Source organism: Phallusia mammillata, chromosome 2 (genome assembly GCF_965637545.1).
Source record: "Phallusia mammillata chromosome 2, kaPhaMamm4.hap1.1, whole genome shotgun sequence".
In the NCBI taxonomy this organism is placed as follows: Eukaryota; Metazoa; Chordata; class Ascidiacea; order Phlebobranchia; family Ascidiidae; genus Phallusia; species Phallusia mammillata.
The window spans coordinates 305,870-331,827 of record NC_137253.1 but is presented as its reverse complement, the minus strand read 5'-3'; the positions used below and the strand labels follow the sequence as shown (position 1 = coordinate 331,827).

The following is a 25,958-nucleotide window of genomic DNA, read 5'->3' as shown; positions in this document are numbered from 1 at the left end:
TCAACTTTTTTACAAATGATCAATTACCATGGTAGTGATTTTTTTGTCATCATAAAATCTTTTTCACCAGGGGTGATAGACTAGAATGGCATACATAATTTTGTTGTTTATAACTATCCTGCATTGCTGTGCTGTTTATGTTTGGCCCGGAAACAAATTTTCATGGTCAAGTGTAGCTGACACTTGCCACAAAATATTGTTGAGAACTATAAGCTTGGTAAAGCCACATGTGCATTTTAAACTTTGATTTCACTTCTAAAAGTCTTTTTGTATTCTTATTACAGCCGTGCAAAGTCGCCAAAGGACACATACATACAGACATTTGAATCATAGCTTGGATTTACTGACAGATTCTTTTCTTCATGAATGCACCCCTACATTTATACGGTATTTGGTTTTGCTCTATAAGGACATTAAAAAAGCACTGGTTTTAGGTATAAACTTTTTTGCAAATGATCAATTACCATGATAGTGAGTTTTTTGTCATCATGAAATCTTCTTCACCAGGGGTGATAGACTAGAATGGCATACATAATTTTGTTGTTTATAACTAGCCTGCATTGCTGTGCTGTTTATGTTTGGCCCGGAAACAAATTTTCATGGTCAAGTGTAGCTGACACTTGCCACAAAATATTGTTGAGAACTATAAGCTTGGTAAAGCCACATGTGCATTTTAAAGTTCTTTGATTTCACTTCTAAATGTCTTTTTGTATTCTTATTACAGGCGTGCAAAGTCGCCAAAGGACACATACATACAGACCGTTGAATCATAGCTTGGATTTACTGACAGATTCTTTTCTTCGTGAATGCACCCCTACATTTATACGGTATTTGGTTTTGCTCTATAAGGACATTAAAAAAGCAATGGTTTTAGGTATAAACTTTTTAACAAATGATCAATTACCATGGTAGTGATTTTTTGTCATCATAAAATCTTCTTCACCAGGGGTGATAGACTAGAATGGCATACATAATTTTGTTGTTTATAACTATCCTGCATTGCTGTGCTGTTTATGTTTGGCCCGGAAACAAATTTTCATGGTCAAGTGTAGCTGACGCTTGCCACAAAATATTCTTGAGAACTATAAGCTTGGTAAAGCCACATGTGCATTTTAAACTTTGATTTCACTTCTAAAAGTCTGTTTGTATTCTTATTACAGGCGTGCAAAGTCGCCAAAGGACACATACATACAGACATTTGAATCATAGCTTGGATTTACTGACAGATTCTTTTCTTCGTGAATGCACCCCTACATTTATACGGTATTTGGTTTTGCTCTATGAGGACATTAAAAAGCAATGGTTTTAGGTATCAACTTTTTTGCAAATGATCAATTACCATGATAGTGAGTTTTTTGTCATCATGAAATCTTCTTCACCAGGGGTGATAGACTAGAATGGCATACATAATTTTGTTGTTTATAACTAGCCTGCATTGCTGTGCTGTTTATGTTTGGCCCGGAAACAAATTTTCATGGTCAAGTGTAGCTGACACTTGCCACAAAATATTGTTGAGAACTATAAGCTTGGTAAAGCGACATGTGCATTTTAAAGTTCTTTGATTTCACTTCTAAATGTCTTTTTGTATTCTTATTACAGGCGTGCAAAGTCGCCAAAGGACACATACATACAGACATTTGAATCATAGCTTGGATTTACTGACAGATTCTTTTCTTCGTGAATGCACCCCTACATTTATACGGTATTTGGTTTTGCTCTATAAGGACATTAAAAAAGCAATGGTTTTAGGTATCAACTTTTTTGCAAATGATCAATTACCATGATAGTGAGTTTTTTGTCATCATTAAATCTTTTTCACCAGGGATGATAGAGTAGAATAGGCATACATAATTTGTTGTTTATAACTAGCCTGCATTGCTGTGCTGTTTATGTTTGGCCCGGAAACAAATTTTCATGGTCAAGTGTAGCTGACACTTGCCACAAAATATTGTTGAGAACTATAAGCTTGGTAAAGCCACATGTGCATTTTAAAGTTCTTTGATTTCACTTCTAAATGTCTTTTTGTATTCTTATTACAGGCGTGCAAAGTCGCCAAAGGACACATACATACAGACATTTGAATCATAGCTTGGATTTACTGACAGATTCTTTTCTTCGTGAATGCACCCCTACATTTATACGGTATTTGGTTTTGCTCTATAAGGACATTAAAAAAGCACTGGTTTTAGGTATCAACTTTTTTGCAAATGATCAATTACCATGATAGTGAGTTTTTTGTCATCATGAAATCTTCTTCACCCGGGGTGATAGACTAGAATGGCATACATAATTTTGTTGTTTATAACTAGCCTGCATTGCTGTGCTGTTTATGTTTGGCGCGGAAACAAATTTTCATGGTCAAGTGTAGCTGACACTTGCCACAAAATATTGTTGAGAACTATAAGCTTGGTAAAGCCACATGTGCATTTTAAAGTTCTTTGATTTCACTTCTAAATGTCTTTTTGTATTCTTATTACAGGCGTGCAAAGTAGCCGAAGGATACATATGCTAAACCCATGGGTTCCGCATCTTTTTCTTCGCTGTAAGTTTTTAAAGCTGTGTAATTGAAACCCGTCAAAAAACATACTTTCAGATTTGCACTCTTTAAGCCACATGTGAGTATAGTACTGGGATTGTGTCTTTCCGTTTTTCATTTCTGGGTTAATGTGTTGGTCTCAGAAGGTAACATTTGATAAGACATCCTACATTGAAATTCCAGACGTTATTTTTATGTTTTGATTCAAACAGGCTAACTTATGTGGATACAAACCCCTATCCTTTCAGCACCAATTGTTGTTTCTACTTTGTATTTGTAGCCTAATTGCTGTATATGTTCATTAGTGTGTCCCTTGATTTTACAAACCTGCCTGCTTGAAAACATTTGACATTGCATCGCTTCAGACAGTAAGGTTGCTGAAATAGTTTTGATAGAAGGTGTGTTTTGTAGAAGGCATGCTTCCAGTAAATGAAATGTCATTTTTTAGTCGCTACTATTTTGTATGTTTTCGCCTGTGTTCAAAATCTGTTGCATGTTTTTGGCGTGAATAAAGTTTTCTTCTAGATTGATCAGTGTTGTTTTGCATTTTGTAAAGTATCTCTTGATTATGTTTGCGTTGTTTCTTGAGAAGGCAGATAGAGATTGATTTAAACATAGAATAAAAGGAGTCCATAAAATCACATGTAGCCGTTGAGATTTGTCAAAAATGTTTGTTTACAAGCTTTTTGTGGAAATTTGGTCACGCACTAATGACCATGTGATGAAAAGTGATACCATAAAAAAATACTTCGTTATCAATTGCGGCATGAATTTGGGGAAAAAATTGCACTTTTGGAGTTAGAATAATATTTTGTGTTTTAATTTGCCGAAATTGTTTAAACACTTTATGAGTGAAGTTTTCTGAATCTAATTAACGTGACGCAATAATTCATGAATTTGGCAAATATGATTTCAGTGTTTAGTTATGACGTAACATTTTTCCAGAAGTTTCCAGTGCCGAAATTGAGCTACTGCTTGCTATGTCCGATTTTGTTTTGTGCCAATAAATGGGTAATAAATTCTTTTTTTTGAAAAAATTGATCGCGTGATGACGTTTTGCCGAATGCAAACTCAAATAAAGAAGTACCGTTTCATTGGCCTAAGAACGATAGTAGTGCGTCTTTTTGCTGCAAAAGTGATTTGCAAGTTAAACTTTTACGCCTCGATGGAATAGCAAGTTCAGGAGTTCGTTAATATGCATTTATTTTCGAAAAATATTGAGCGCGAAACATATTTATTGAACAACTGTGAAAATAAACATTGCGTCATCAGCGATCAGCTGTTTGTAAACAGACGTGGCGAAAATTTTGATCTTAAAAGTTGAGACTGTTTTTGGTCGTTTTGTCGCAAAATTATGAAGATCAAAGACAAAATCGTTTGGTAACTCGTTTTTGGAATAATATTCTAAAAGTTTGAGTTTCAATTTAACTTGGAAACATTGTCTGCCGATGACTCAGTTTTTCAGTTTACTAAGAAAAAACTTTGATTTCACTTCTAATTGTCTTTTTGTATTCTCTTTACAGGCGTGCAAAGTCGCCAAAGGACACATACATACAGACATTTGAATCATAGCTTGGATTTACTGACAGATTCTTTTCTTCGTGATTTCACCCCTACATTTCTACGGTATTTGGTTTTGCTCAATGAGGACATTAAAAAAGCAAAGGTTTTAGGTATCAACTTTTTTGTAAATGATCAATTACCATGATAGTGAGTTTTTTGTCATCATGAAATGTTTTTCATAGGGGTGATAGACTAGAACAGTGCTCTTCAATCTTTTTTGGTGTGGTGAACCCTTGAAGTTGTTGTGACGAACTCATGCACCCTGTTTACTTAAAAGGTAAACTGAGATAAAAAGCGATATGAAAAATTGTTATGCATATCATTTTGTCAAATAACTCCAAGCATATGTTCGCAAATTTTCTATGAAACATTGGCGAAAAAATCATCACTCGATATCCAATCATCACCCGATTGTAACACAGACACTATCAAACTGGACACAGGTATAAACCATGGAAAAAGTTTACCTTGGTGTTGTACATGAGTTGAAACCTACATCTTTTTTCTAATATCTTGTAAGTCAAATATTAATGGTTCATTAAAAGTTTGTGATGCACCCTTGTATACCTTTTCGTACTGGTGCACCCCATGCATGTTTTGGTGCACCTTGCACACCGGTTGAAGAGCATTGGACTAGAATGGTGTACATAATTTGTTGCCTATAACTATCCTGCATTGCTGTGCTGTTTATGTTTGGCCTGGAAACAAATTTTCATGGTCAAGTGTAGCTGACACTTGCCTCACAATATTCTTGAGAACTATATGCTTGGTAAAGCCACCTGTGCATTTTAAACTTTGATTTCACTTCTGAATGTCTGTTTGTATTCTTATTACAGGTGTGCAAAGTAGCCAAAGGACACATACATACAGACATTTGAATCATAGCTTGGATTTACTGACAGATTCTTTTCTTCGTGAATGCACCCCTACATTTATACGGTATTTGGTTTTGCTCTATAAGGACATTAAAAAAGCAATGGTTTTAGGTATCAACTTTTTTGCAAATGATCAATTACCATGATAGTGATTTTTTGTCATCATGAAATCTTTTTGACCGGGGGTGATAGACTAGAATGGCATACATAATTTTGTTGTTTATAACTAGCCTGCATTGCTGTGCTGTTTATGTTTGGCCCGGAAGCAAATTTTCATGGTCAAGTGTAGCTGACACTTGCCACAAAGTATTCTTAAGATCTATAAGCTTGGTAAAGCGACATGTGCATTTTAAAGTTCTTTGATTTCACTTCTAAATGTCTTTTTGTATTCTTATTACAGGCGTGCAAAGTCGCCAAAGGACACATACATACAGACATTTGAATCATAGCTTGGATTTACTGACAGATTCTTTTCTTCGTGAATGCACCCCTACATTTATACGGTATTTGGTTTTGCTCTATAAGGACATTAAAAAAGCAATGGTTTTAGGTATCAACTTTTTTGCAAATGATCAATTACCATGATAGTGAGTTTTTTGTCATCATGAAATCTTTTTTACCAGGGGTGATAGACTAGAATGGCATGCATAATTTTGTTGTTTATAACTAGCCTGCATTGCTGTGCTGTTTATGTTTGGCCCGGAAACAAATTTTCATGGTCAAGTGTAGCTGACACTTGCCACAAAATATTGTTGAGAACTATAAGCTTGGTAAAGCCACATGTGCATTTTAAACTTTGATTTCACTTCTAAATGTCTGTTTGTATTCTTATTACAGGCGTGCAATGTCGCCAAAGGACACATACATACAGACATTTGAATCATAGCTTGGATTTACTGACAGATTCTTTTCTTCATGAATGCACCCCTACATTTATACGGTATTTGGTTTTGCTCTATAAGGACATTAAAAAAGCAATGGTTTTAGGTATAAACTTTTTTGCAAATGATCAATTACCATGGTAGTGAGTTTTTTGTCATCATAAAATCTTCTTCACCAGGGGTGATAGACTAGAATGGCATACATAATTTTGTTGTTTATAACTAGCCTGCATTGCTGTGCTGTTTATGTTTGGCCCGGAAACAAATTTTCATGGTCAAGTGTAGCTGACACTTGCCACAAAATATTGTTGAGAACTATAAGCTTGGTAAAGCCACATGTGCATTTTAAAGTTCTTTGATTTCACTTCTAAATGTCTTTTTGTATTCTTATTACAGGCGTGCAAAGTCGCCAAAGGACACATACATACAGACATTTGAATCATAGCTTGGATTTACTGACAGATTCTTTTCTTCGTGAATGCACCCCTACATTTATACGGTATTTGGTTTTGCTCTATGAGGACATTAAAAAGCAATGGTTTTAGGTATAAACTTTTTTGCAAATGATCAATTACCATGATAGTGAGTTTTTTGTCATCATGAAATCTTCTTCACCAGGGGTGATAGACTAGAATGGCATACATAATTTTGTTGTTTATAACTAGCCTGCATTGCTGTGCTGTTTATGTTTGGCCCGGAAACAAATTTTCATGGTCAAGTGTAGCTGACACTTGCCACAAAATATTGTTGAGAACTATAAGCTTGGTAAAGCCACATGTGCATTTTAAAGTTCTTTGATTTCACTTCTAAATGTCTTTTTGTATTCTTATTACAGGCGTGCAAAGTCGCCAAAGGACACATACATACCGACATTTGAATCATAGCTTGGATTTACTGACAGATTCTTTTCTTCATGAATGCACCCCTACATTTATACGGTATTTGGTTTTGCTCTATAAGGACATTAAAAAAGCAATGGTTTTAGGTATCAACTTTTTTACAAATGATCAATTACCATGGTAGTGATTTTTTTGTCATCATAAAATCTTTTTCACCAGGGGTGATAGACTAGAATGGCATACATAATTTTGTTGTTTATAACTATCCTGCATTGCTGTGCTGTTTATGTTTGGCCCGGAAACAAATTTTCATGGTCAAGTGTAGCTGACACTTGCCACAAAATATTGTTGAGAACTATAAGCTTGGTAAAGCCACATGTGCATTTTAAACTTTGATTTCACTTCTAAAAGTCTTTTTGTATTCTTATTACAGCCGTGCAAAGTCGCCAAAGGACACATACATACAGACATTTGAATCATAGCTTGGATTTACTGACAGATTCTTTTCTTCATGAATGCACCCCTACATTTATACGGTATTTGGTTTTGCTCTATAAGGACATTAAAAAAGCACTGGTTTTAGGTATAAACTTTTTTACAAATGATCAATTACCATGATAGTGAGTTTTTTGTCATCATGAAATCTTCTTCACCAGGGGTGATAGACTAGAATGGCATACATAATTTTGTTGTTTATAACTAGCCTGCATTGCTGTGCTGTTTATGTTTGGCCCGGAAACAAATTTTCATGGTCAAGTGTAGCTGACACTTGCCACAAAATATTGTTGAGAACTATAAGCTTGGTAAAGCCACATGTGCATTTTAAAGTTCTTTGATTTCACTTCTAAATGTCTTTTTGTATTCTTATTACAGGCGTGCAAAGTCGCCAAAGGACACATACATACAGACCGTTGAATCATAGCTTGGATTTACTGACAGATTCTTTTCTTCGTGAATGCACCCCTACATTTATACGGTATTTGGTTTTGCTCTATAAGGACATTAAAAAAGCAATGGTTTTAGGTATAAACTTTTTAACAAATGATCAATTACCATGGTAGTGATTTTTTGTCATCATAAAATCTTCTTCACCAGGGGTGATAGACTAGAATGGCATACATAATTTTGTTGTTTATAACTATCCTGCATTGCTGTGCTGTTTATGTTTGGCCCGGAAACAAATTTTCATGGTCAAGTGTAGCTGACGCTTGCCACAAAATATTCTTGAGAACTATAAGCTTGGTAAAGCCACATGTGCATTTTAAACTTTGATTTCACTTCTAAAAGTCTTTTTGTATTCTTATTACAGGCGTGCAAAGTCGCCAAAGGACACATACATACAGACATTTGAATCATAGCTTGGATTTACTGACAGATTCTTTTCTTCGTGAATGCACCCCTACATTTATACGGTATTTGGTTTTGCTCTATGAGGACATTAAAAAGCAATGGTTTTAGGTATCAACTTTTTTGCAAATGATCAATTACCATGATAGTGAGTTTTTTGTCATCATGAAATCTTCTTCACCAGGGGTGATAGACTAGAATGGCATACATAATTTTGTTGTTTATAACTAGCCTGCATTGCTGTGCTGTTTATGTTTGGCCCGGAAACAAATTTTCATGGTCAAGTGTAGCTGACACTTGCCACAAAATATTGTTGAGAACTATAAGCTTGGTAAAGCGACATGTGCATTTTAAAGTTCTTTGATTTCACTTCTAAATGTCTTTTTGTATTCTTATTACAGGCGTGCAAAGTCGCCAAAGGACACATACATACAGACATTTGAATCATAGCTTGGATTTACTGACAGATTCTTTTCTTCGTGAATGCACCCCTACATTTATACGGTATTTGGTTTTGCTCTATAAGGACATTAAAAAAGCAATGGTTTTAGGTATCAACTTTTTTGCAAATGATCAATTACCATGATAGTGAGTTTTTTGTCATCATTAAATCTTTTTCACCAGGGATGATAGAGTAGAATAGGCATACATAATTTGTTGTTTATAACTAGCCTGCATTGCTGTGCTGTTTATGTTTGGCCCGGAAACAAATTTTCATGGTCAAGTGTAGCTGACACTTGCCACAAAATATTGTTGAGAACTATAAGCTTGGTAAAGCCACATGTGCATTTTAAAGTTCTTTGATTTCACTTCTAAATGTCTTTTTGTATTCTTATTACAGGCGTGCAAAGTCGCCAAAGGACACATACATACAGACATTTGAATCATAGCTTGGATTTACTGACAGATTCTTTTCTTCGTGAATGCACCCCTACATTTATACGGTATTTGGTTTTGCTCTATAAGGACATTAAAAAAGCAATGGTTTTAGGTATCAACTTTTTTGCAAATGATCAATTACCATGATAGTGAGTTTTTTGTCATCATGAAATCTTCTTCACCCGGGGTGATAGACTAGAATGGCATACATAATTTTGTTGTTTATAACTAGCCTGCATTGCTGTGCTGTTTATGTTTGGCGCGGAAACAAATTTTCATGGTCAAGTGTAGCTGACACTTGCCACAAAATATTGTTGAGAACTATAAGCTTGGTAAAGCCACATGTGCATTTTAAAGTTCTTTGATTTCACTTCTAAATGTCTTTTTGTATTCTTATTACAGGCGTGCAAAGTAGCCGAAGGATACATATGCTAAACCCATGGGTTCCGCATCTTTTTCTTCGCTGTAAGTTTTTAAAGCTGTGTAATTGAAACCCGTCAAAAAACATACTTTCAGATTTGCACTCTTTAAGCCACATGTGAGTATAGTACTGGGATTGTGTCTTTCCGTTTTTCATTTCTGGGTTAATGTGTTGGTCTCAGAAGGTAACATTTGATAAGACATCCTACATTGAAATTCCAGACGTTATTTTTATGTTTTGATTCAAACAGGCTAACTTATGTGGATACAAACCCCTATCCTTTCAGCACCAATTGTTGTTTCTACTTTGTATTTGTAGCCTAATTGCTGTATATGTTCATTAGTGTGTCCCTTGATTTTACAAACCTGCCTGCTTGAAAACATTTGACATTGCATCGCTTCAGACAGTAAGGTTGCTGAAATAGTTTTGATAGAAGGTGTGTTTTGTAGAAGGCATGCTTCCAGTAAATGAAATGTCATTTTTTAGTCGCTACTATTTTGTATGTTTTCGCCTGTGTTCAAAATCTGTTGCATGTTTTTGGCGTGAATAAAGTTTTCTTCTAGATTGATCAGTGTTGTTTTGCATTTTGTAAAGTATCTCTTGATTATGTTTGCGTTGTTTCTTGAGAAGGCAGATAGAGATTGATTTAAACATAGAATAAAAGGAGTCCATAAAATCACATGTAACCGTTGAGATTTATCAAAAATGTTTGTTTACAAGCTTTTTGTGGAAATTTGGTCACGCACTAATGACCATGTGATGAAAAGTGATACCCTAAAAAAATACTTTGTTATCAATTGCGGCATGAATTTGGGGAAAAAATTGCACTTTTGGAGCTAGAATAATATTTTGTGTTTTAATTTGCCGAAATTGTTTAAACACTTTATTAGTGAAGTTTTCTGAATCTAATTAACGTGACGCAATAATTCATGAGTTTGGCAAATATGATTTCAGTGTTTAGTTATGACGTAACATTTTTCCAGAAGTTTCCAGTGCCGAAATTGAGCTACTGCTTGCTATGTCCGATTTTGTTTCGTGCCAATAAATGGGTAATAAATTCTTTTTTTTGAAAAAATTGATCGCGTGATGACGTTTTGCCGAATGCAAACTCAAATAAAGAAGTACCGTTTCATTGGCCTAAGAACGATAGTAGTGCGTCTTTTTGCTGCAAAAGGGATTTGCAAGTTAAACTTTTACGCCTCGATGGAATAGCAAGTTCAGGAGTTCGTTAATATGCATTTATTTTCGAAAAATATTGAGCGCGAAACATATTTATTGAACAACTGTGAAACTAAACATTGCGTCATCAGCGATCAGCTGTTTGTAAGCAGACGTGGCGAAAAATTTTATCTTAAAAGTTGAGACTGTTTTTGGTCGTTTTGTCGCAAAATTATGAAGATCAAAGACAAAATCGTTTGGTAACTCGTTTTTGGAATAATATTCTAAAAGTTTGAGTTTCAATTTAACTTGGAAACATTGTCTGCCGATGACTCAGTTTTTCAGTTTACTAAGAAAAAACTTTGATTTCACTTCTAATTGTCTTTTTGTATTCTCTTTACAGGCGTGCAAAGTCGCCAAAGGACACATACATACAGTAATTGTAATCAATTGTTTATTTGTTTCAGCGCCCAAGCATAATCATAGGTCAGGTGACATGTAGGTAAACGTGTGAAATAAGGGTGGAAACAAAAAGGGTGCAGCTGGAACCACAATTGGCTGTTTTTTAAAAGCTGACCCTATCTATTTGATGGTGAATTTTTAGTACAAATTGTAAACACAAGAAGAAAAAATATAAAGTAAGCACTGCGTGACAACCGTTTTAAATGCATCGAGTAAATAATAAACATGAACACATGTGAAAATACGACAATAACAGTAGTTCAGTTTGCATTTCTTCAGGCAGTAATCGCACACCTGTCTGGAGGGATAATTAGGAAGCGGTAATTGGGTTGCGTAAGTAATCAAGACCATAACACCCCGTGGAATGTAAATAATGCACCACGTGGTGTGGTGCATGCCAAATGAACAGCTAATCTTGGGAATTTATAGAGTGACAGTCATGACTCATGTATATGTTTCCAGTATTAAAGATTTGCTGTTATTCATGAAAGCTTTTAATCCAGTTTTTTTGTTAGTTAATTTGTTGGGTAGTTTATTCCAAACTGTGGTGCACTTGTATCTGAGTGTATTTTGGGCTCGGCTTGAAGAAACTTGGGGAACGAAAAATTTTTGTGTTGTGGCACCTCTTGTTGCATGTTTATGTATTAATGAAGTGAAAGTGAAAAAGTTGTCGAAAGCCGGAGGCAGTCTTTTGTGTACGAACTGAAACGCAAATTTTGCCAATTCCATGTTGTGCATGTCATGTAATTTGAGAATGTTAGTTTTTTTGTACAACTTGTTAATTGAGGTTCGAAGAGGGCTGTTGGTCATGATTTTTAAAATTCTATTTTGCATAACTGACAGTTGGTGTATGTCGGTTTTGTTTGCAAAACCCCAAGAGAGTAATCCATAAAGGAGGTGTGGATGCACCAAGGAAAAATAAAGACAGCGTAGCGTTGATGATTGCAGATAATGTCTTAGCTTGGAGAAAACTCCTGCAGCTGAAGCAATTTTATTTCGGATGAAGTGGATGTGTTCAGCCCAAGACATTTTCTCATCAACAATCACACCCAGATATTTTAGTGACTTTACTTTTTCCAATTCCTTACCATTTACAGAGATTCGCAGATTGAAGGAAGCGGATTGCGGAGAAAACATCATATATTTGGTTTTTGTGTGATTGAGGGACAGTTGATTGGCTCTCATCCACTTGTCAACCTTTGTCAGTTCTTCATTGACGGTCATCTGCAGTGTTGAAATGTTATCATTGGACATCCAGAGACAGGTGTCATCGGCAAACAAACGGGTTTCAAAGTTGGATGCAGTCGGAAGGTCATTAATGTAAATTAAAAAGAGCAGAGGGCCAAGGACTGAGCCTTGCGGTACGCCACATGTCAAGTAGCAAAATGGTGATCGGTGTCCTGAAAAGCAAGTGCTTTAATGTCTTCTATTTAAATAACTTCTGAGAAACATGTTTATGTGTCCACGAAAGCCATAATGTTCAAGCTTTTGAAGTAATACTTCATGATTGACTGTATCAAATGCTTTAGCTAAGTCTAGAAATATAGCACAAGTGTGAAGTTTTTTGTCCTTTGCTGCAACTAAGTTGTCATGAATTTCAGCAATTGTTAAGTTTGTGGAATGTAAAGGTCTAAATCCATTTTGATGTTTTGTTAATACATGATATTTTTCCAAAAAGGTTGCCATACGCTTGTATATAAGTTTTTCGAATATTTTAGAAAAGATAGGAAGTAAGGAGATGGGACGATAATTTCCTAATTGTTTGGCACAACCTGCTTTGAAAAGTGGAATGACTTTGGCGATTTTTAAGGAATTTGGAAATGAACCAACCTGAACTGCATCATTAAAAAGTGTGCAAAGAATTGGTGAAAGAGCAGGAGCTGCAAGCTTGGTTAGACGGATTGGAATTTCGTATGGACCTATGGATTTTTTTTCGTCGAGATTATGGATGATATTATACACTTCTGTTGTGCATACATCATGAAACTGAAATGAGTTGGACATTGGATTGTGAAGATATGACTTGGGTGGAACTGTTGCAGGTACAATTTTTGAAGCCATGTCCTTACCTATACTTGAAAAATGTATGTTAAAAGTGTTAGCAATTTGCTTTGGGTTGGTGAGTGTTCTATTTTGATGGATTATTTGAGATGCCCGGGGGTTTGCTGAGTGCCTGTGTGAAATAATTTTGTTTATAAGTTGCCATGTCTTTTTCGTATTATTTGTGTTATTATCAAATAAGGTTTTGTAATAATTTTGTTTTGCTGCTCTGATAATGTTTTTTAGCCTTTTTGCATATTGTTTGTATTTGTCACTTATTTTACCAATAGCAACACATTGTTTGTACAGTTTGTTTTTCTTTTTAATGGATGTAAGGATTCCTTTAGTAAACCATGGTTTCCTTTGTTTTGTAGATTTTCCAACAGAACTAGTAATGGGGGCATGGTGATTAATTACATTCTGGAATTCAGTTATTAAAATTTCAAATTTTTTATGTATAGATTGATTTGTTTGAATGGTCTCTGCAATGCTATACACATCATATAAGTAATTATCAATGTTAAGACGCCTGTAGTCTCTTCTTGGTTTTAGCTGCTGTAATTGCATTGGGCTAGTCTTTCTTACAATGGCAAATGATGGCAGATGATCAGAGATATCAAAAGTTATGAGGCCAGGTATAATTGTATCATTTGTGTTATTTGTATATATGTGATCAATAGCTGACATTGAATTTGACGGTGCAGTATGTGATGGAATTGTAATTAGCATATTTGCATTTAAACTTATTGTCATTGACTTATACTGTATTATTGTGGATGTTGAGGCCAGGCTGTTGATGTTGAAATCTCCAAGAATGTAGTATGTAACATTTCTTTTATTCAGGTCAAACAAGCACTTTTCAAAGTGTGTTGAAAAGAATGTGATGCCAGGACCAGGGTGTCTGTAGATTATGCCAACAACCACATTTTTTTGGTGGTGTAACTTCATTTCAATCCAAAGGTTTTCACATTTTGCCATTTGAAAATTGTATTGAGTTGTGACCTGGTACTGCAAAGAATTTTTGATGTACATTCCAACACCTCCTGCATTTGTTGGTGAATCAGCATGCAGAAAGGTATAACCGCTTAGTGAAATGTTGCTTGTATTGTTTGCATTTAACTTTGTTTCTGTGATTGCAATTATATGAGGCTCAAAGTCAATTGTATGCAGAAATTCTTCCATTATGTGTAAATTGTGTGCAAGACTTCTAACATTAAATTGTAGTAATGTTAAGTCATTAGTGGTAGCGGTGTGTATTAGTGTTTTAAACTCTTTTATATCAAAATATTTGGATTCTTTGATGTTGGTCATGGATTTATTGGGGTATCTGATGAAAAATTGCTGTGTGATGCATTATGCAAATGGTGAAATGACAATAAGGGACATTTTAACAGGTGCTTACAAATCAAGAAATTGTGAGGTGCAAAAACAAACAAAAAGAAAGAATACATACAGATTGGATTGCCAGTTGATGTGCTACAACAGTTATGATGATGTGGGAATGTTGTTTTTCTGCATATCTCCTTCATTGTGGATCGCAATTGTAGAAGATGTTTCATTCTTCTTTAATAGAATGGTCCCGTTTCGTGTCCAAATGAACTTGTAGTTTTTTGTCGCTTATGTTGTAGACATTGGTAAACATTTTTTTGTTTGCTCTTGTAAGACTTTCATTTATGTATATTGGTGACTGGTGTGAATTTTCCTCGGAAACCCTTGTTTTGAACAATTTAGACCGATTGTTGTAGATTTCATCACGGATTTTTCTGTTTGTAAACTTCACAATTATTGGGGTTGATTGTTTGTTGTGTTGTTCATTTTGCAATGAACCAAGTCTGTGGGAGATGCTTATGTTTTCTTTTCTAACTGTGACACCAAGACGTTTAGCAACTGCAACAACAATTTCATCAGTACATTCATTGGTGGTTTGTGGGATACCTTTTATTTCCAAACATTCACATCTACCGTATTGTTCCAATGTATTTACTTCATTTTTGCATGCCTCCACATCTTCTTTCAGTTGTTTCATTTCTTCTTTCAGTTGTGAGTTTTCCCTTTTAATTGTTTTTAATTCTTGTTCTGTGCCAAGTAGTTTTTTTTCAATGAAGTCATATTTATTTGATAAAAATGTTTGGCTTCTTTTAATGGTCTGCAGCTCAGCCAAAACAGAATTTAATTTTGTTGCCATTTCATCTTTATTCTGGTTGATTTGGGAAAGAAGGACATCTATTTTGGCTGACACATTACAAGAACTTCCATTTTTCTTCGGTGTTGTTGGTGACATTGTACAGTTTTTTTAAATGTTATTCACTTTGTTACAATGTTGTTATTCATATACTTGCATTAAACACCTTATCACCTTATTCAAATACAGACATTTGAATCATAGCTTGGATTTACTGACAGATTCTTTTCTTCGTGATTTCACACCTACTTTTCTACGGTATTTGGTTTTGCTCTATAAGGACATTAAAAAAGCAATGGTTTTAGGTATCAACTTTTTTGCAAATGATCAATTACCATGATAGTGAGTTTTTTGTCATCATGAAATGTTTTTCATAGGGGTGATAGACTAGAACAGTGCTCTTCAATCTTTTTTGGTGTGGTGAACCCTTGAAGTTGTTGTGACGAACTCATGCACCCTGTTTACTTAAAAGGTAAACTGAGATAAAAAGCGATATGAAAAATTGTTATGCATATCATTTTGTCAAATAACTCCAAGCATATGTTCGCAAATTTTCTATGAAACATTGGCGAAAAAATCATCACTCGATATCCAAACATCACCCGATTGTAACACAGACACTATCAAACTGGACACAGGTATAAACCATGGAAAAAGTTTACCTTGGTGTTGTACATAAGTTGAAACCTACATCTTTTTTCTAATATCTTGTAAGTCAAATATTAATGGTTCATTAAAAGTTTGTGATGCACCCTTGTATACCTTTTCGTACTGGTGCACCCCATGCATGTTTTGGTGCACCTTGCACACCGGTTGAAGAGCATTGGACTAGAATGGTGTACATAATTTGTTGCCTATAACTATCCTGCATTGCTGTGCTGTTTATGTTTGGCCTGGAAACAAATTTTCATGGTCAAGTGTAGCTGACACTTGCCTCACAATATTCTTGAGAACTATATGCTTGGTAAAGCCACCTGTGCATTTTAAACTTTGATTTCACTTCTAAATGTCTGTTTGTATTCTTATTACAGGTGTGCAAAGTAGCCAAAGGACACATACATACAGACATTTGAATCATAGCTTGGATTTACTGACAGATTATTTTCTTCGTGAATGCACCCCTACATTTATACGGTATTTGGTTTTGCTCTATAACGACATTAAAAAAGCAATGGTTTTAGGTATCAACTTTTTTGCAAATGATCAATTACCATGATAGTGAGTTTTTTGTCATCATTAAATCTTTTTCACCAGGGATGATAGAGTAGAATAGGCATACATAATTTGTTGTTTATAACTATCCTGCATTGCTGTGCTGTTTATGTTTGGCCCGGAAACAAATTTTCATGGTCAAGTGTAGCTGACACTTGCCACAAAATATTGTTGAGAACTATAAGCTTGGTAAAGCCACATGTGCATTTTAAACTTTGATTTCACTTCTAAATGTCTTTTTGTATTCTTATTACAGGCGTGCAAAGTCGCCAAAGGACACATACATACCGACATTTGAATCATAGCTTGGATTTACTGACAGATTCTTTTCTTCGTGAATGCACCCCTACATTTATACGGTATTTGGTTTTGCTCTATAAGGACATTAAAAAAGCAATGGTTTTAGGTATCAACTTTTTTGCAAATGATCAATTACCATGATAGTGAGTTTTTTGTCATCATGAAATCTTTTTTACCAGGGGTGATAGAGTAGAATGGCATGCATAATTTTGTTGTTTATAACTAGCCTGCATTGCTGTGCTGTTTATGTTTGGCCCGGAAACAAATTTTCATGGTCAAGTGTAGCTGACACTTGCCACAAAATATTCTTGAGAACTATAAGCTTGGTAAAGCCACATGTGCATTTTAAACTTGGATTTCACTTCTAAATGTCTTTTTGTATTCTTATTACAGGCGTGCAAAGTCGCCAAAGGACACATACATACCGACATTTGAATCATAGCTTGGATTTACTGACAGATTCTTTTCTTCGTGAATGCACCCCTACATTTATACGGTATTTGGTTTTGCTCTATAAGGACATTAAAAAAGCAATGGTTTTAGGTATAAACTTTTTTACAAATGATCAATTACCATGGTAGTGATTTTTTTGTCATCATAAAATCTTTTTCACCAGGGGTGATAGACTAGAATGGCATACATAATTTTGTTGTTTATAACTAGCCTGCATTGCTGTGCTGTTTATGTTTGGCCCGGAAACAAATTTTCATGGTCAAGTGTAGCTGACACTTGCCACAAAATATTCTTGAGAACTATAAGCTTGGTAAAGCCACATGTGCATTTTAAACTTTGGTTTCACTTCTAAAAGTCTTTTTGTATTGTTATTACAGGCGTGCAAAGTCGCCAAAGGACACATACATACAGACATTTGAATCATAGCTTGGATTTACTGACAGATTCTTTTCTTCATGAATGCACCCCTACATTTATACGGTATTTGGTTTTGCTCTATAAGGACATTAAAAAAGCAATGGTTTTAGGTATCAACTTTTTTGCAAATGATCAATTACCATGATAGTGAGTTTTTTGTCATCATAAAATCTTTTTCACCAGGGGTGATAGACTAGAATGACATACATAATTTTGTTGTTTATAACTAGCCTGCAATTTCCATGGTCAAGTGTAGCTGACACTTGCCACAAAATATTCTTGAGAACTATAAGCTTGGTAAAGCCACATGTGCATTTTAAAGTTCTTTGATTTCACTTCTAAATGTCTTTTTGTATTCTTATTACAGGCGTGCAAAGTCGCCAAAGGACACATACATACAGACATTTGAATCATAGCTTGGATTTACTGACAGATTCTTTTCTTCATGAATGCACCCCTACATTTATACGGTATTTGGTTTTGCTCTATCAGGACATTAAAAAAGCACTGGTTTTAGGTATCAACTTTTTTACAAATGATCAATTACCATGGTAGTGATTTTTTTGTCATCATAAAATCTTTTTCACCAGGGGTGATAGACTAGAATGGCATACATAATTTTGTTGTTTATAACTAGCCTGCATTGCTGTGCTGTTTATGTTTGGCCCGGAAACAAATTTTCATGGTCAAGTGTAGCTGACACTTGCCACAAAATATTCTTGAGAACCATAAGCTTGGTAAAGCCACATGTGCATTTTAAAGTTCTTTGATTTCACTTCTAAAAGTCTTTTTGTATTCTTATTACAGGCGTGCAAAGTCGCCAAAGGACACATACATACAGACATTTGAATCATAGCTTGGATTTACTGACAGATTCTTTTCTTCATGAATGCACCCCTACATTTATACGGTATTTGGTTTTGCTCTATAAGGACATTAAAAAAGCACTGGTTTTAGGTATCAACTTGTTTGCAAATGATCAATTACCATGATAGTGAGTTTTTTGTCATCATGAAATCTTCTTCACCAGGGGTGATAGACTAGAATGGCATACATAATTTTGTTGTTTATAACTAGCCTGCATTGCTGTGCTGTTTATGTTTGGCCCGGAAACAAATTTTCATGGTCAAGTGTAGCTGACACTTGCCACAAAATATTCTTGAGAACTATAAGCTTGGTAAAGCCACATGTGCATTTTAAAGTTCTTTGATTTCACTTCTAAATGTCTTTTTGTATTCTTATTACAGGCGTGCAAAGTCGCCAAAGGACACATACATACAGACATTTGAATCATAGCTTGGATTTACTGACAGATTCTTTTCTTCGTGAATGCACCCCTACATTTATACGGTATTTGGTTTTGCTCTATAAGGACATTAAAAAAGCAATGGTTTTAGGTATCAACTTTTTAACAAATGATCAATTACCATGGTAGTGAGTTTTTTGTCATCATGAAATGTTTTTCATAGGGGTGATAGACTAGAACAGTGCTCTTCAATCTTTTTTGGTGTGGTGAACCCTTGAAGTTGTTGTGACGAACTCATGCACCCTGTTTACTTAAAAGGTAAACTGAGATAAAAAGCGATATGAAAAATTGTTATGCATATCATTTTGTCAAATAACTCCAAGCATATGTTCGCAAATTTTCTATGAAACATTGGCGAAAAAATCATCACTCGATATCCAAACATCACCCGATTGTAACACAGACACTATCAAACTGGACACAGGTATAAACCATGGAAAAAGTTTACCTTGGTGTTGTACATAAGTTGAAACCTACATCTTTTTTCTAATATCTTGTAAGTCAAATATTAATGGTTCATTAAAAGTTTGTGATGCACCCTTGTATACCTTTTCGTACTGGTGCACCCCATGCATGTTTTGGTGCACCTTGCACACCGGTTGAAGAGCATTGGACTAGAATGGTGTACATAATTTGTTGCCTATAACTATCCTGCATTGCTGTGCTGTTTATGTTTGGCCTGGAAACAAATTTTCATGGTCAAGTGTAGCTGACACTTGCCTCACAATATTCTTGAGAACTATATGCTTGGTAAAGCCACCTGTGCATTTTAAACTTTGATTTCACTTCTAAATGTCTGTTTGTATTCTTATTACAGGTGTGCAAAGTAGCCAAAGGACACATACATACAGACATTTGAATCATAGCTTGGATTTACTGACAGATTCTTTTCTTCGTGAATGCACCCCTACATTTATACGGTATTTGGTTTTGCTCTATAAGGACATTAAAAAAGCAATGGTTTTAGGTATCAACTTTTTTGCAAATGATCAATTACCATGATAGTGAGTTTTTTGTCATCATAAAATCTTTTTCACCAGGGATGATAGAGTAGAATAGGCATACATAATTTGTTGTTTATAACTATCCTGCATTGCTGTGCTGTTTATGTTTGGCCCGGAAACAAATTTTCATGGTCAAGTGTAGCTGACACTTGCCACAAAATATTCTTGAGAACTATAAGCTTGGTAAAGCCACATGTGCATTTTAAACTTGGATTTCACTTCTAAATGTCTTTTTGTATTCTTATTACAGGCGTGCAAAGTCGCCAAAGGACACATACATACAGACATTTGAATCATAGCTTGGATTTACTGACAGATTCTTTACTTCATGAATGCACCCCTACATTTATACGGTATTTGGTTTTGCTCTATCAGGACATTAAAAAAGCAATGGTTTTAGGTATAAACTTTTTTACAAATGATCAATTACCATGGTAGTGATTTTTTTGTCATCATAAAATCTTTTTCACCAGGGGTGATAGACTAGAATGGCATACATAATTTTGTTGTTTATAACTAGCCTGCATTGCTGTGCTGTTTATGTTTGGCCCGGAAACAAATTTTCATGGTCAAGTGTAGCTGACACTTGCCACAAAATATTCTTGAGAACCATAAGCTTGGTAAAGCCACATGTGCATTTTAAAGTTCTTTGATTTCACTTCTAAAAGTCTTTTTGTATTGTTATTACAGGCGTGCAAAGTCGCCAAAGGACACATACATACAGACATTTGAATCATAGCTTGGATTTACTGACAGATTCTTTTCTTCATGAATGCACCCCTACATTTATACGGTATTTGGTTTTGCTCTATAAGGACATTAAAAAAGCACTGGTTTTAGGTATCAACTTGTTTGCAAATGATCAATTACCATGATAGTGAGTTTTTTGTCATCATAAAATCTTTTTCACCAGGGGTGATAGACTAAAATGACATACATAATTTTGTTGTTTATAACTAGCCTGCATTGCTGTGCTGTTTATGTTTGGCCCGGAAACAAATTTTCATGGTCAAGTGTAGCTGACACTTGCCACAAAATATTCTTGAGAACTATAAGCTTGGTAAAGCCACATGTGCATTTTAAAGTTCTTTGATTTCACTTCTAAATGTCTTTTTGTATTCTTATTACAGGCGTGCAAAGTCGCCAAAGGACACATACATACAGACATTTGAATCATAGCTTGGATTTACTGACAGATTCTTTTCTTCGTGAATGCACCCCTACATTTATACGGTATTTGGTTTTGCTCTATAAGGACATTAAAAAAGCAATGGTTTTAGGTATCAACTTTTTTGCAAATGATCAATTACCATGATAGTGAGTTTTTTGTCATCATGAAATGTTTTTCATAGGGGTGATAGACTAGAACAGTGCTCTTCAATCTTTTTTGGTGTGGTGAACCCTTGAAGTTGTTGTGACGAACTCATGCACCCTGTTTACTTAAAAGGTAAACTGAGATAAAAAGCGATATGAAAAATTGTTATGCATATCATTTTGTCAAATAACTCCAAGCATATGTTCGCAAATTTTCTATGAAACATTGGCGAAAAAATCATCACTCGATATCCAAACATCACCCGATTGTAACACAGACACTATCAAACTGGACACAGGTATAAACCATGGAAAAAGTTTACCTTGGTGTTGTACATAAGTTGAAACCTACATCTTTTTTCTAATATCTTGTAAGTCAAATATTAATGGTTCATTAAAAGTTTGTGATGCACCCTTGTATACCTTTTCGTACTGGTGCACCCCATGCATGTTTTGGTGCACCTTGCACACCGGTTGAAGAGCATTGGACTAGAATGGTGTACATAATTTGTTGCCTATAACTATCCTGCATTGCTGTGCTGTTTATGTTTGGCCTGGAAACAAATTTTCATGGTCAAGTGTAGCTGACACTTGCCTCACAATATTCTTGAGAACTATATGCTTGGTAAAGCCACCTGTGCATTTTAAACTTTGATTTCACTTCTAAATGTCTGTTTGTATTCTTATTACAGGTGTGCAAAGGACACATACATACAGACATTTGAATCATAGCTTGGATTTACTGACAGATTCTTTTCTTCGTGAATGCACCCCTACATTTATACGGTATTTGGTTTTGCTCTATAAGGACATTAAAAAAGCAATGGTTTTAGGTATCAACTTTTTTGCAAATGATCAATTACCATGATAGTGAGTTTTTTGTCATCATAAAATCTTTTTCACCAGGGATGATAGAGTAGAATAGGCATACATAATTTGTTGTTTATAACTATCCTGCATTGCTGTGCTGTTTATGTTTGGCCCGGAAACAAATTTTCATGGTCAAGTGTAGCTGACACTTGCCACAAAATATTCTTGAGAACTATAAGCTTGGTAAAGCCACATGTGCATTTTAAACTTGGATTTCACTTCTAAATGTCTTTTTGTATTCTTATTACAGGCGTGCAAAGTCGCCAAAGGACACATACATACAGACATTTGAATCATAGCTTGGATTTACTGACAGATTCTTTTCTTCGTGAATGCACCCCTACATTTATACGGTATTTGGTTTTGCTCTATCAGGACATTAAAAAAGCAATGGTTTTAGGTATAAACTTTTTTACAAATGATCAATTACCATGGTAGTGATTTTTTTGTCATCATAAAATCTTTTTCACCAGGGGTGATAGACTAGAATGGCATACATAATTTTGTTGTTTATAACTAGCCTGCATTGCTGTGCTGTTTATGTTTGGCCCGGAAACAAATTTTCATGGTCAAGTGTAGCTGACACTTGCCACAAAATATTCTTGAGAACCATAAGCTTGGTAAAGCCACATGTGCATTTTAAAGTTCTTTGATTTCACTTCTAAAAGTCTTTTTGTATTGTTATTACAGGCGTGCAAAGTCGCCAAAGGACACATACATACAGACATTTGAATCATAGCTTGGATTTACTGACAGATTCTTTTCTTCATGAATGCACCCCTACATTTATACGGTATTTGGTTTTGCTCTATAAGGACATTAAAAAAGCAATGGTTTTAGGTATAAACTTTTTTGCAAATGATCAATTACCATGATAGTGAGTTTTTTGTCATCATAAAATCTTTTTCACCAGGGGTGATAGACTAGAATGACATACATAATTTTGTTGTTTATAACTAGCCTGCAATTTCCATGGTCAAGTGTAGCTGACACTTGCCACAAAATATTCTTGAGAACTATAAGCTTGGTAAAGCCACATGTGCATTTTAAAGTTCTTTGATTTCACTTCTAAATGTCTTTTTGTATTCTTATTACAGGCGTGCAAAGTCGCCAAAGGACACATACATACAGACATTTGAATCATAGCTTGGATTTACTGACAGATTCTTTTCTTCATGAATGCACCCCTACATTTATACGGTATTTGGTTTTGCTCTATCAGGACATTAAAAAAGCACTGGTTTTAGGTATCAACTTTTTTACAAATGATCAATTACCATGGTAGTGATTTTTTTGTCATCATAAAATCTTTTTCACCAGGGGTGATAGACTAGAATGGCATACATAATTTTGTTGTTTATAACTAGCCTGCATTGCTGTGCTGTTTATGTTTGGCCCGGAAACAAATTTTCATGGTCAAGTGTAGCTGACACTTGCCACAAAATATTCTTGAGAACCATAAGCTTGGTAAAGCCACATGTGCATTTTAAACTTTGATTTCACTTCTAAAAGTCTTTTTGTATTCTTATTACAGGCGTGCAAAGTCGCCAAAGGACACATACATACAGACATTTGAATCATAGCTTGGATTTACTGACAGATTCTTTTCTTCGTGAATGCACCCCTACATTTATACGGTATTTGGTTTTGCTCTATAAGGACATTAAAAAAGCAATGGTTTTAGGTATCAACTTTTTTGCAAATGATCAATTACCATGATAGTGAGTTTTTTGTCATCATGAAATGTTTTTCATAGGGGTGATAGACTAGAACAGTGCTCTTCAATCTTTTTTGGTGTGGTGAACCCTTGAAGTTGTTGTGACGAACTCATGCACCCTGTTTACTTAAAAGGTAAACTGAGATAAAAAGCGATATGAAAAATTGTTATGCATATCATTTTGTCAAATAACTCCAAGCATATGTTCGCAAATTTTCTATGAAACATTGGCGAAAAAATCATCACTCGATATCCAAACATCACCCGATTGTAACACAGACACTATCAAACTGGACACAGGTATAAACCATGGAAAAAGTTTACCTTGGTGTTGTACATAAGTTGAAACCTACATCTTTTTTCTAATATCTTGTAAGTCAAATATTAATGGTTCATTAAAAGTTTGTGATGCACCCTTGTATACCTTTTCGTACTGGTGCACCCCATGCATGTTTTGGTGCACCTTGCACACCGGTTGAAGAGCATTGGACTAGAATGGTGTACATAATTTGTTGCCTATAACTATCCTGCATTGCTGTGCTGTTTATGTTTGGCCTGGAAACAAATTTTCATGGTCAAGTGTAGCTGACACTTGCCTCACAATATTCTTGAGAACTATATGCTTGGTAAAGCCACCTGTGCATTTTAAACTTTGATTTCACTTCTAAATGTCTGTTTGTATTCTTATTACAGGTGTGCAAAGTAGCCAAAGGACACATACATACAGACATTTGAATCATAGCTTGGATTTACTGACAGATTCTTTTCTTCGTGAATGCACCCCTACATTTATACGGTATTTGGTTTTGCTCTATAAGGACATTAAAAAAGCAATGGTTTTAGGTATCAACTTTTTTGCAAATGATCAATTACCATGATAGTGAGTTTTTTGTCATCATAAAATCTTTTTCACCAGGGATGATAGAGTAGAATAGGCATACATAATTTGTTGTTTATAACTATCCTGCATTGCTGTGCTGTTTATGTTTGGCCCGGAAACAAATTTTCATGGTCAAGTGTAGCTGACACTTGCCACAAAATATTGTTGAGAACTATAAGCTTGGTAAAGCCACATGTGCATTTTAAACTTTGATTTCACTTCTAAATGTCTTTTTGTATTCTTATTACAGGCGTGCAAAGTCGCCAAAGGACACATACATACCGACATTTGAATCATAGCTTGGATTTACTGACAGATTCTTTTCTTCGTGAATGCACCCCTACATTTATACGGTATTTGGTTTTGCTCTATAAGGACATTAAAAAAGCAATGGTTTTAGGTATCAACTTTTTTGCAAATGATCAATTACCATGATAGTGAGTTTTTTGTCATCATGAAATCTTTTTTACCAGGGGTGATAGAGTAGAATGGCATGCATAATTTTGTTGTTTATAACTAGCCTGCATTGCTGTGCTGTTTATGTTTGGCCCGGAAACAAATTTTCATGGTCAAGTGTAGCTGACACTTGCCACAAAATATTCTTGAGAACTATAAGCTTGGTAAAGCCACATGTGCATTTTAAACTTGGATTTCACTTCTAAATGTCTTTTTGTATTCTTATTACAGGCGTGCAAAGTCGCCAAAGGACACATACATACATACAGACATTTGAATCATAGCTTGGATTTACTGACAGATTCTTTTCTTCATGAATGCACCCCTACATTTATACGGTATTTGGTTTTGCTCTATAAGGACATTAAAAAAGCAATGGTTTTAGGTATCAACTTTTTTGCAAATGATCAATTACCATGATAGTGAGTTTTTTGTCATCATAAAATCTTTTTCACCAGGGGTGATAGACTAGAATGACATACATAATTTTGTTGTTTATAACTAGCCTGCAATTTCCATGGTCAAGTGTAGCTGACACTTGCCACAAAATATTCTTGAGAACTATAAGCTTGGTAAAGCCACATGTGCATTTTAAAGTTCTTTGATTTCACTTCTAAATGTCTTTTTGTATTCTTATTACAGGCGTGCAAAGTCGCCAAAGGACACATACATACAGACATTTGAATCATAGCTTGGATTTACTGACAGATTCTTTTCTTCATGAATGCACCCCTACATTTATACGGTATTTGGTTTTGCTCTATCAGGACATTAAAAAAGCACTGGTTTTAGGTATCAACTTTTTTACAAATGATCAATTACCATGGTAGTGATTTTTTTGTCATC

At 34.9% G+C, this 25,958-nt stretch overlaps 1 protein-coding gene and 1 long non-coding RNA gene across 2 annotated transcripts; one reads left to right on the top strand and one right to left on the bottom strand.

The window, feature by feature from the left end:
- Nucleotides 1-3,440: 3,440 nt before the first annotated feature.
- Nucleotides 3,441-9,909, top strand: LOC145213443 (uncharacterized). Its single transcript, XR_013856832.1, has 2 exons — nucleotides 3,441-4,162; nucleotides 9,323-9,909. It is a non-coding gene; the product is annotated as an uncharacterized LOC145213443 (long non-coding RNA).
- A 1,158-nt stretch (nucleotides 9,910-11,067) lies between these two features.
- LOC145215513 (uncharacterized) lies at nucleotides 11,068-14,183 on the bottom strand. The gene is made up of 4 exons (XM_080084211.1): nucleotides 13,587-14,183; nucleotides 13,286-13,421; nucleotides 12,922-13,030; nucleotides 11,068-12,375 (listed from the first exon to the last, which is right to left on the bottom strand). The coding sequence occupies exons 1-4, from the start codon at nucleotides 14,181-14,183 to the stop codon at nucleotides 11,406-11,408; spliced, it is 1,812 nt and encodes a 603-aa protein (XP_079940337.1). The 3' UTR covers nucleotides 11,068-11,405.
- Between the last annotated feature and the right edge of the window lie 11,775 nt (nucleotides 14,184-25,958).

Coding starts and splice junctions, on each gene's coding strand:
- LOC145215513 (XM_080084211.1), bottom strand. CDS start 14,183: ATGGAAGAATTTCTGCATACAATTGACTTTGAGCCTCATATAATTGCA. Junction 13,031..13,285: donor CAAACAATGTGTTGCTATTG/GTAAAATAAGTG, acceptor TTTCAAGTATAG/GTAAGGACATGGCTTCAAAA. Junction 12,376..12,921: donor GATGTATGCACAACAGAAGT/GTATAATATCAT, acceptor AAGACATTAAAG/CACTTGCTTTTCAGGACACC.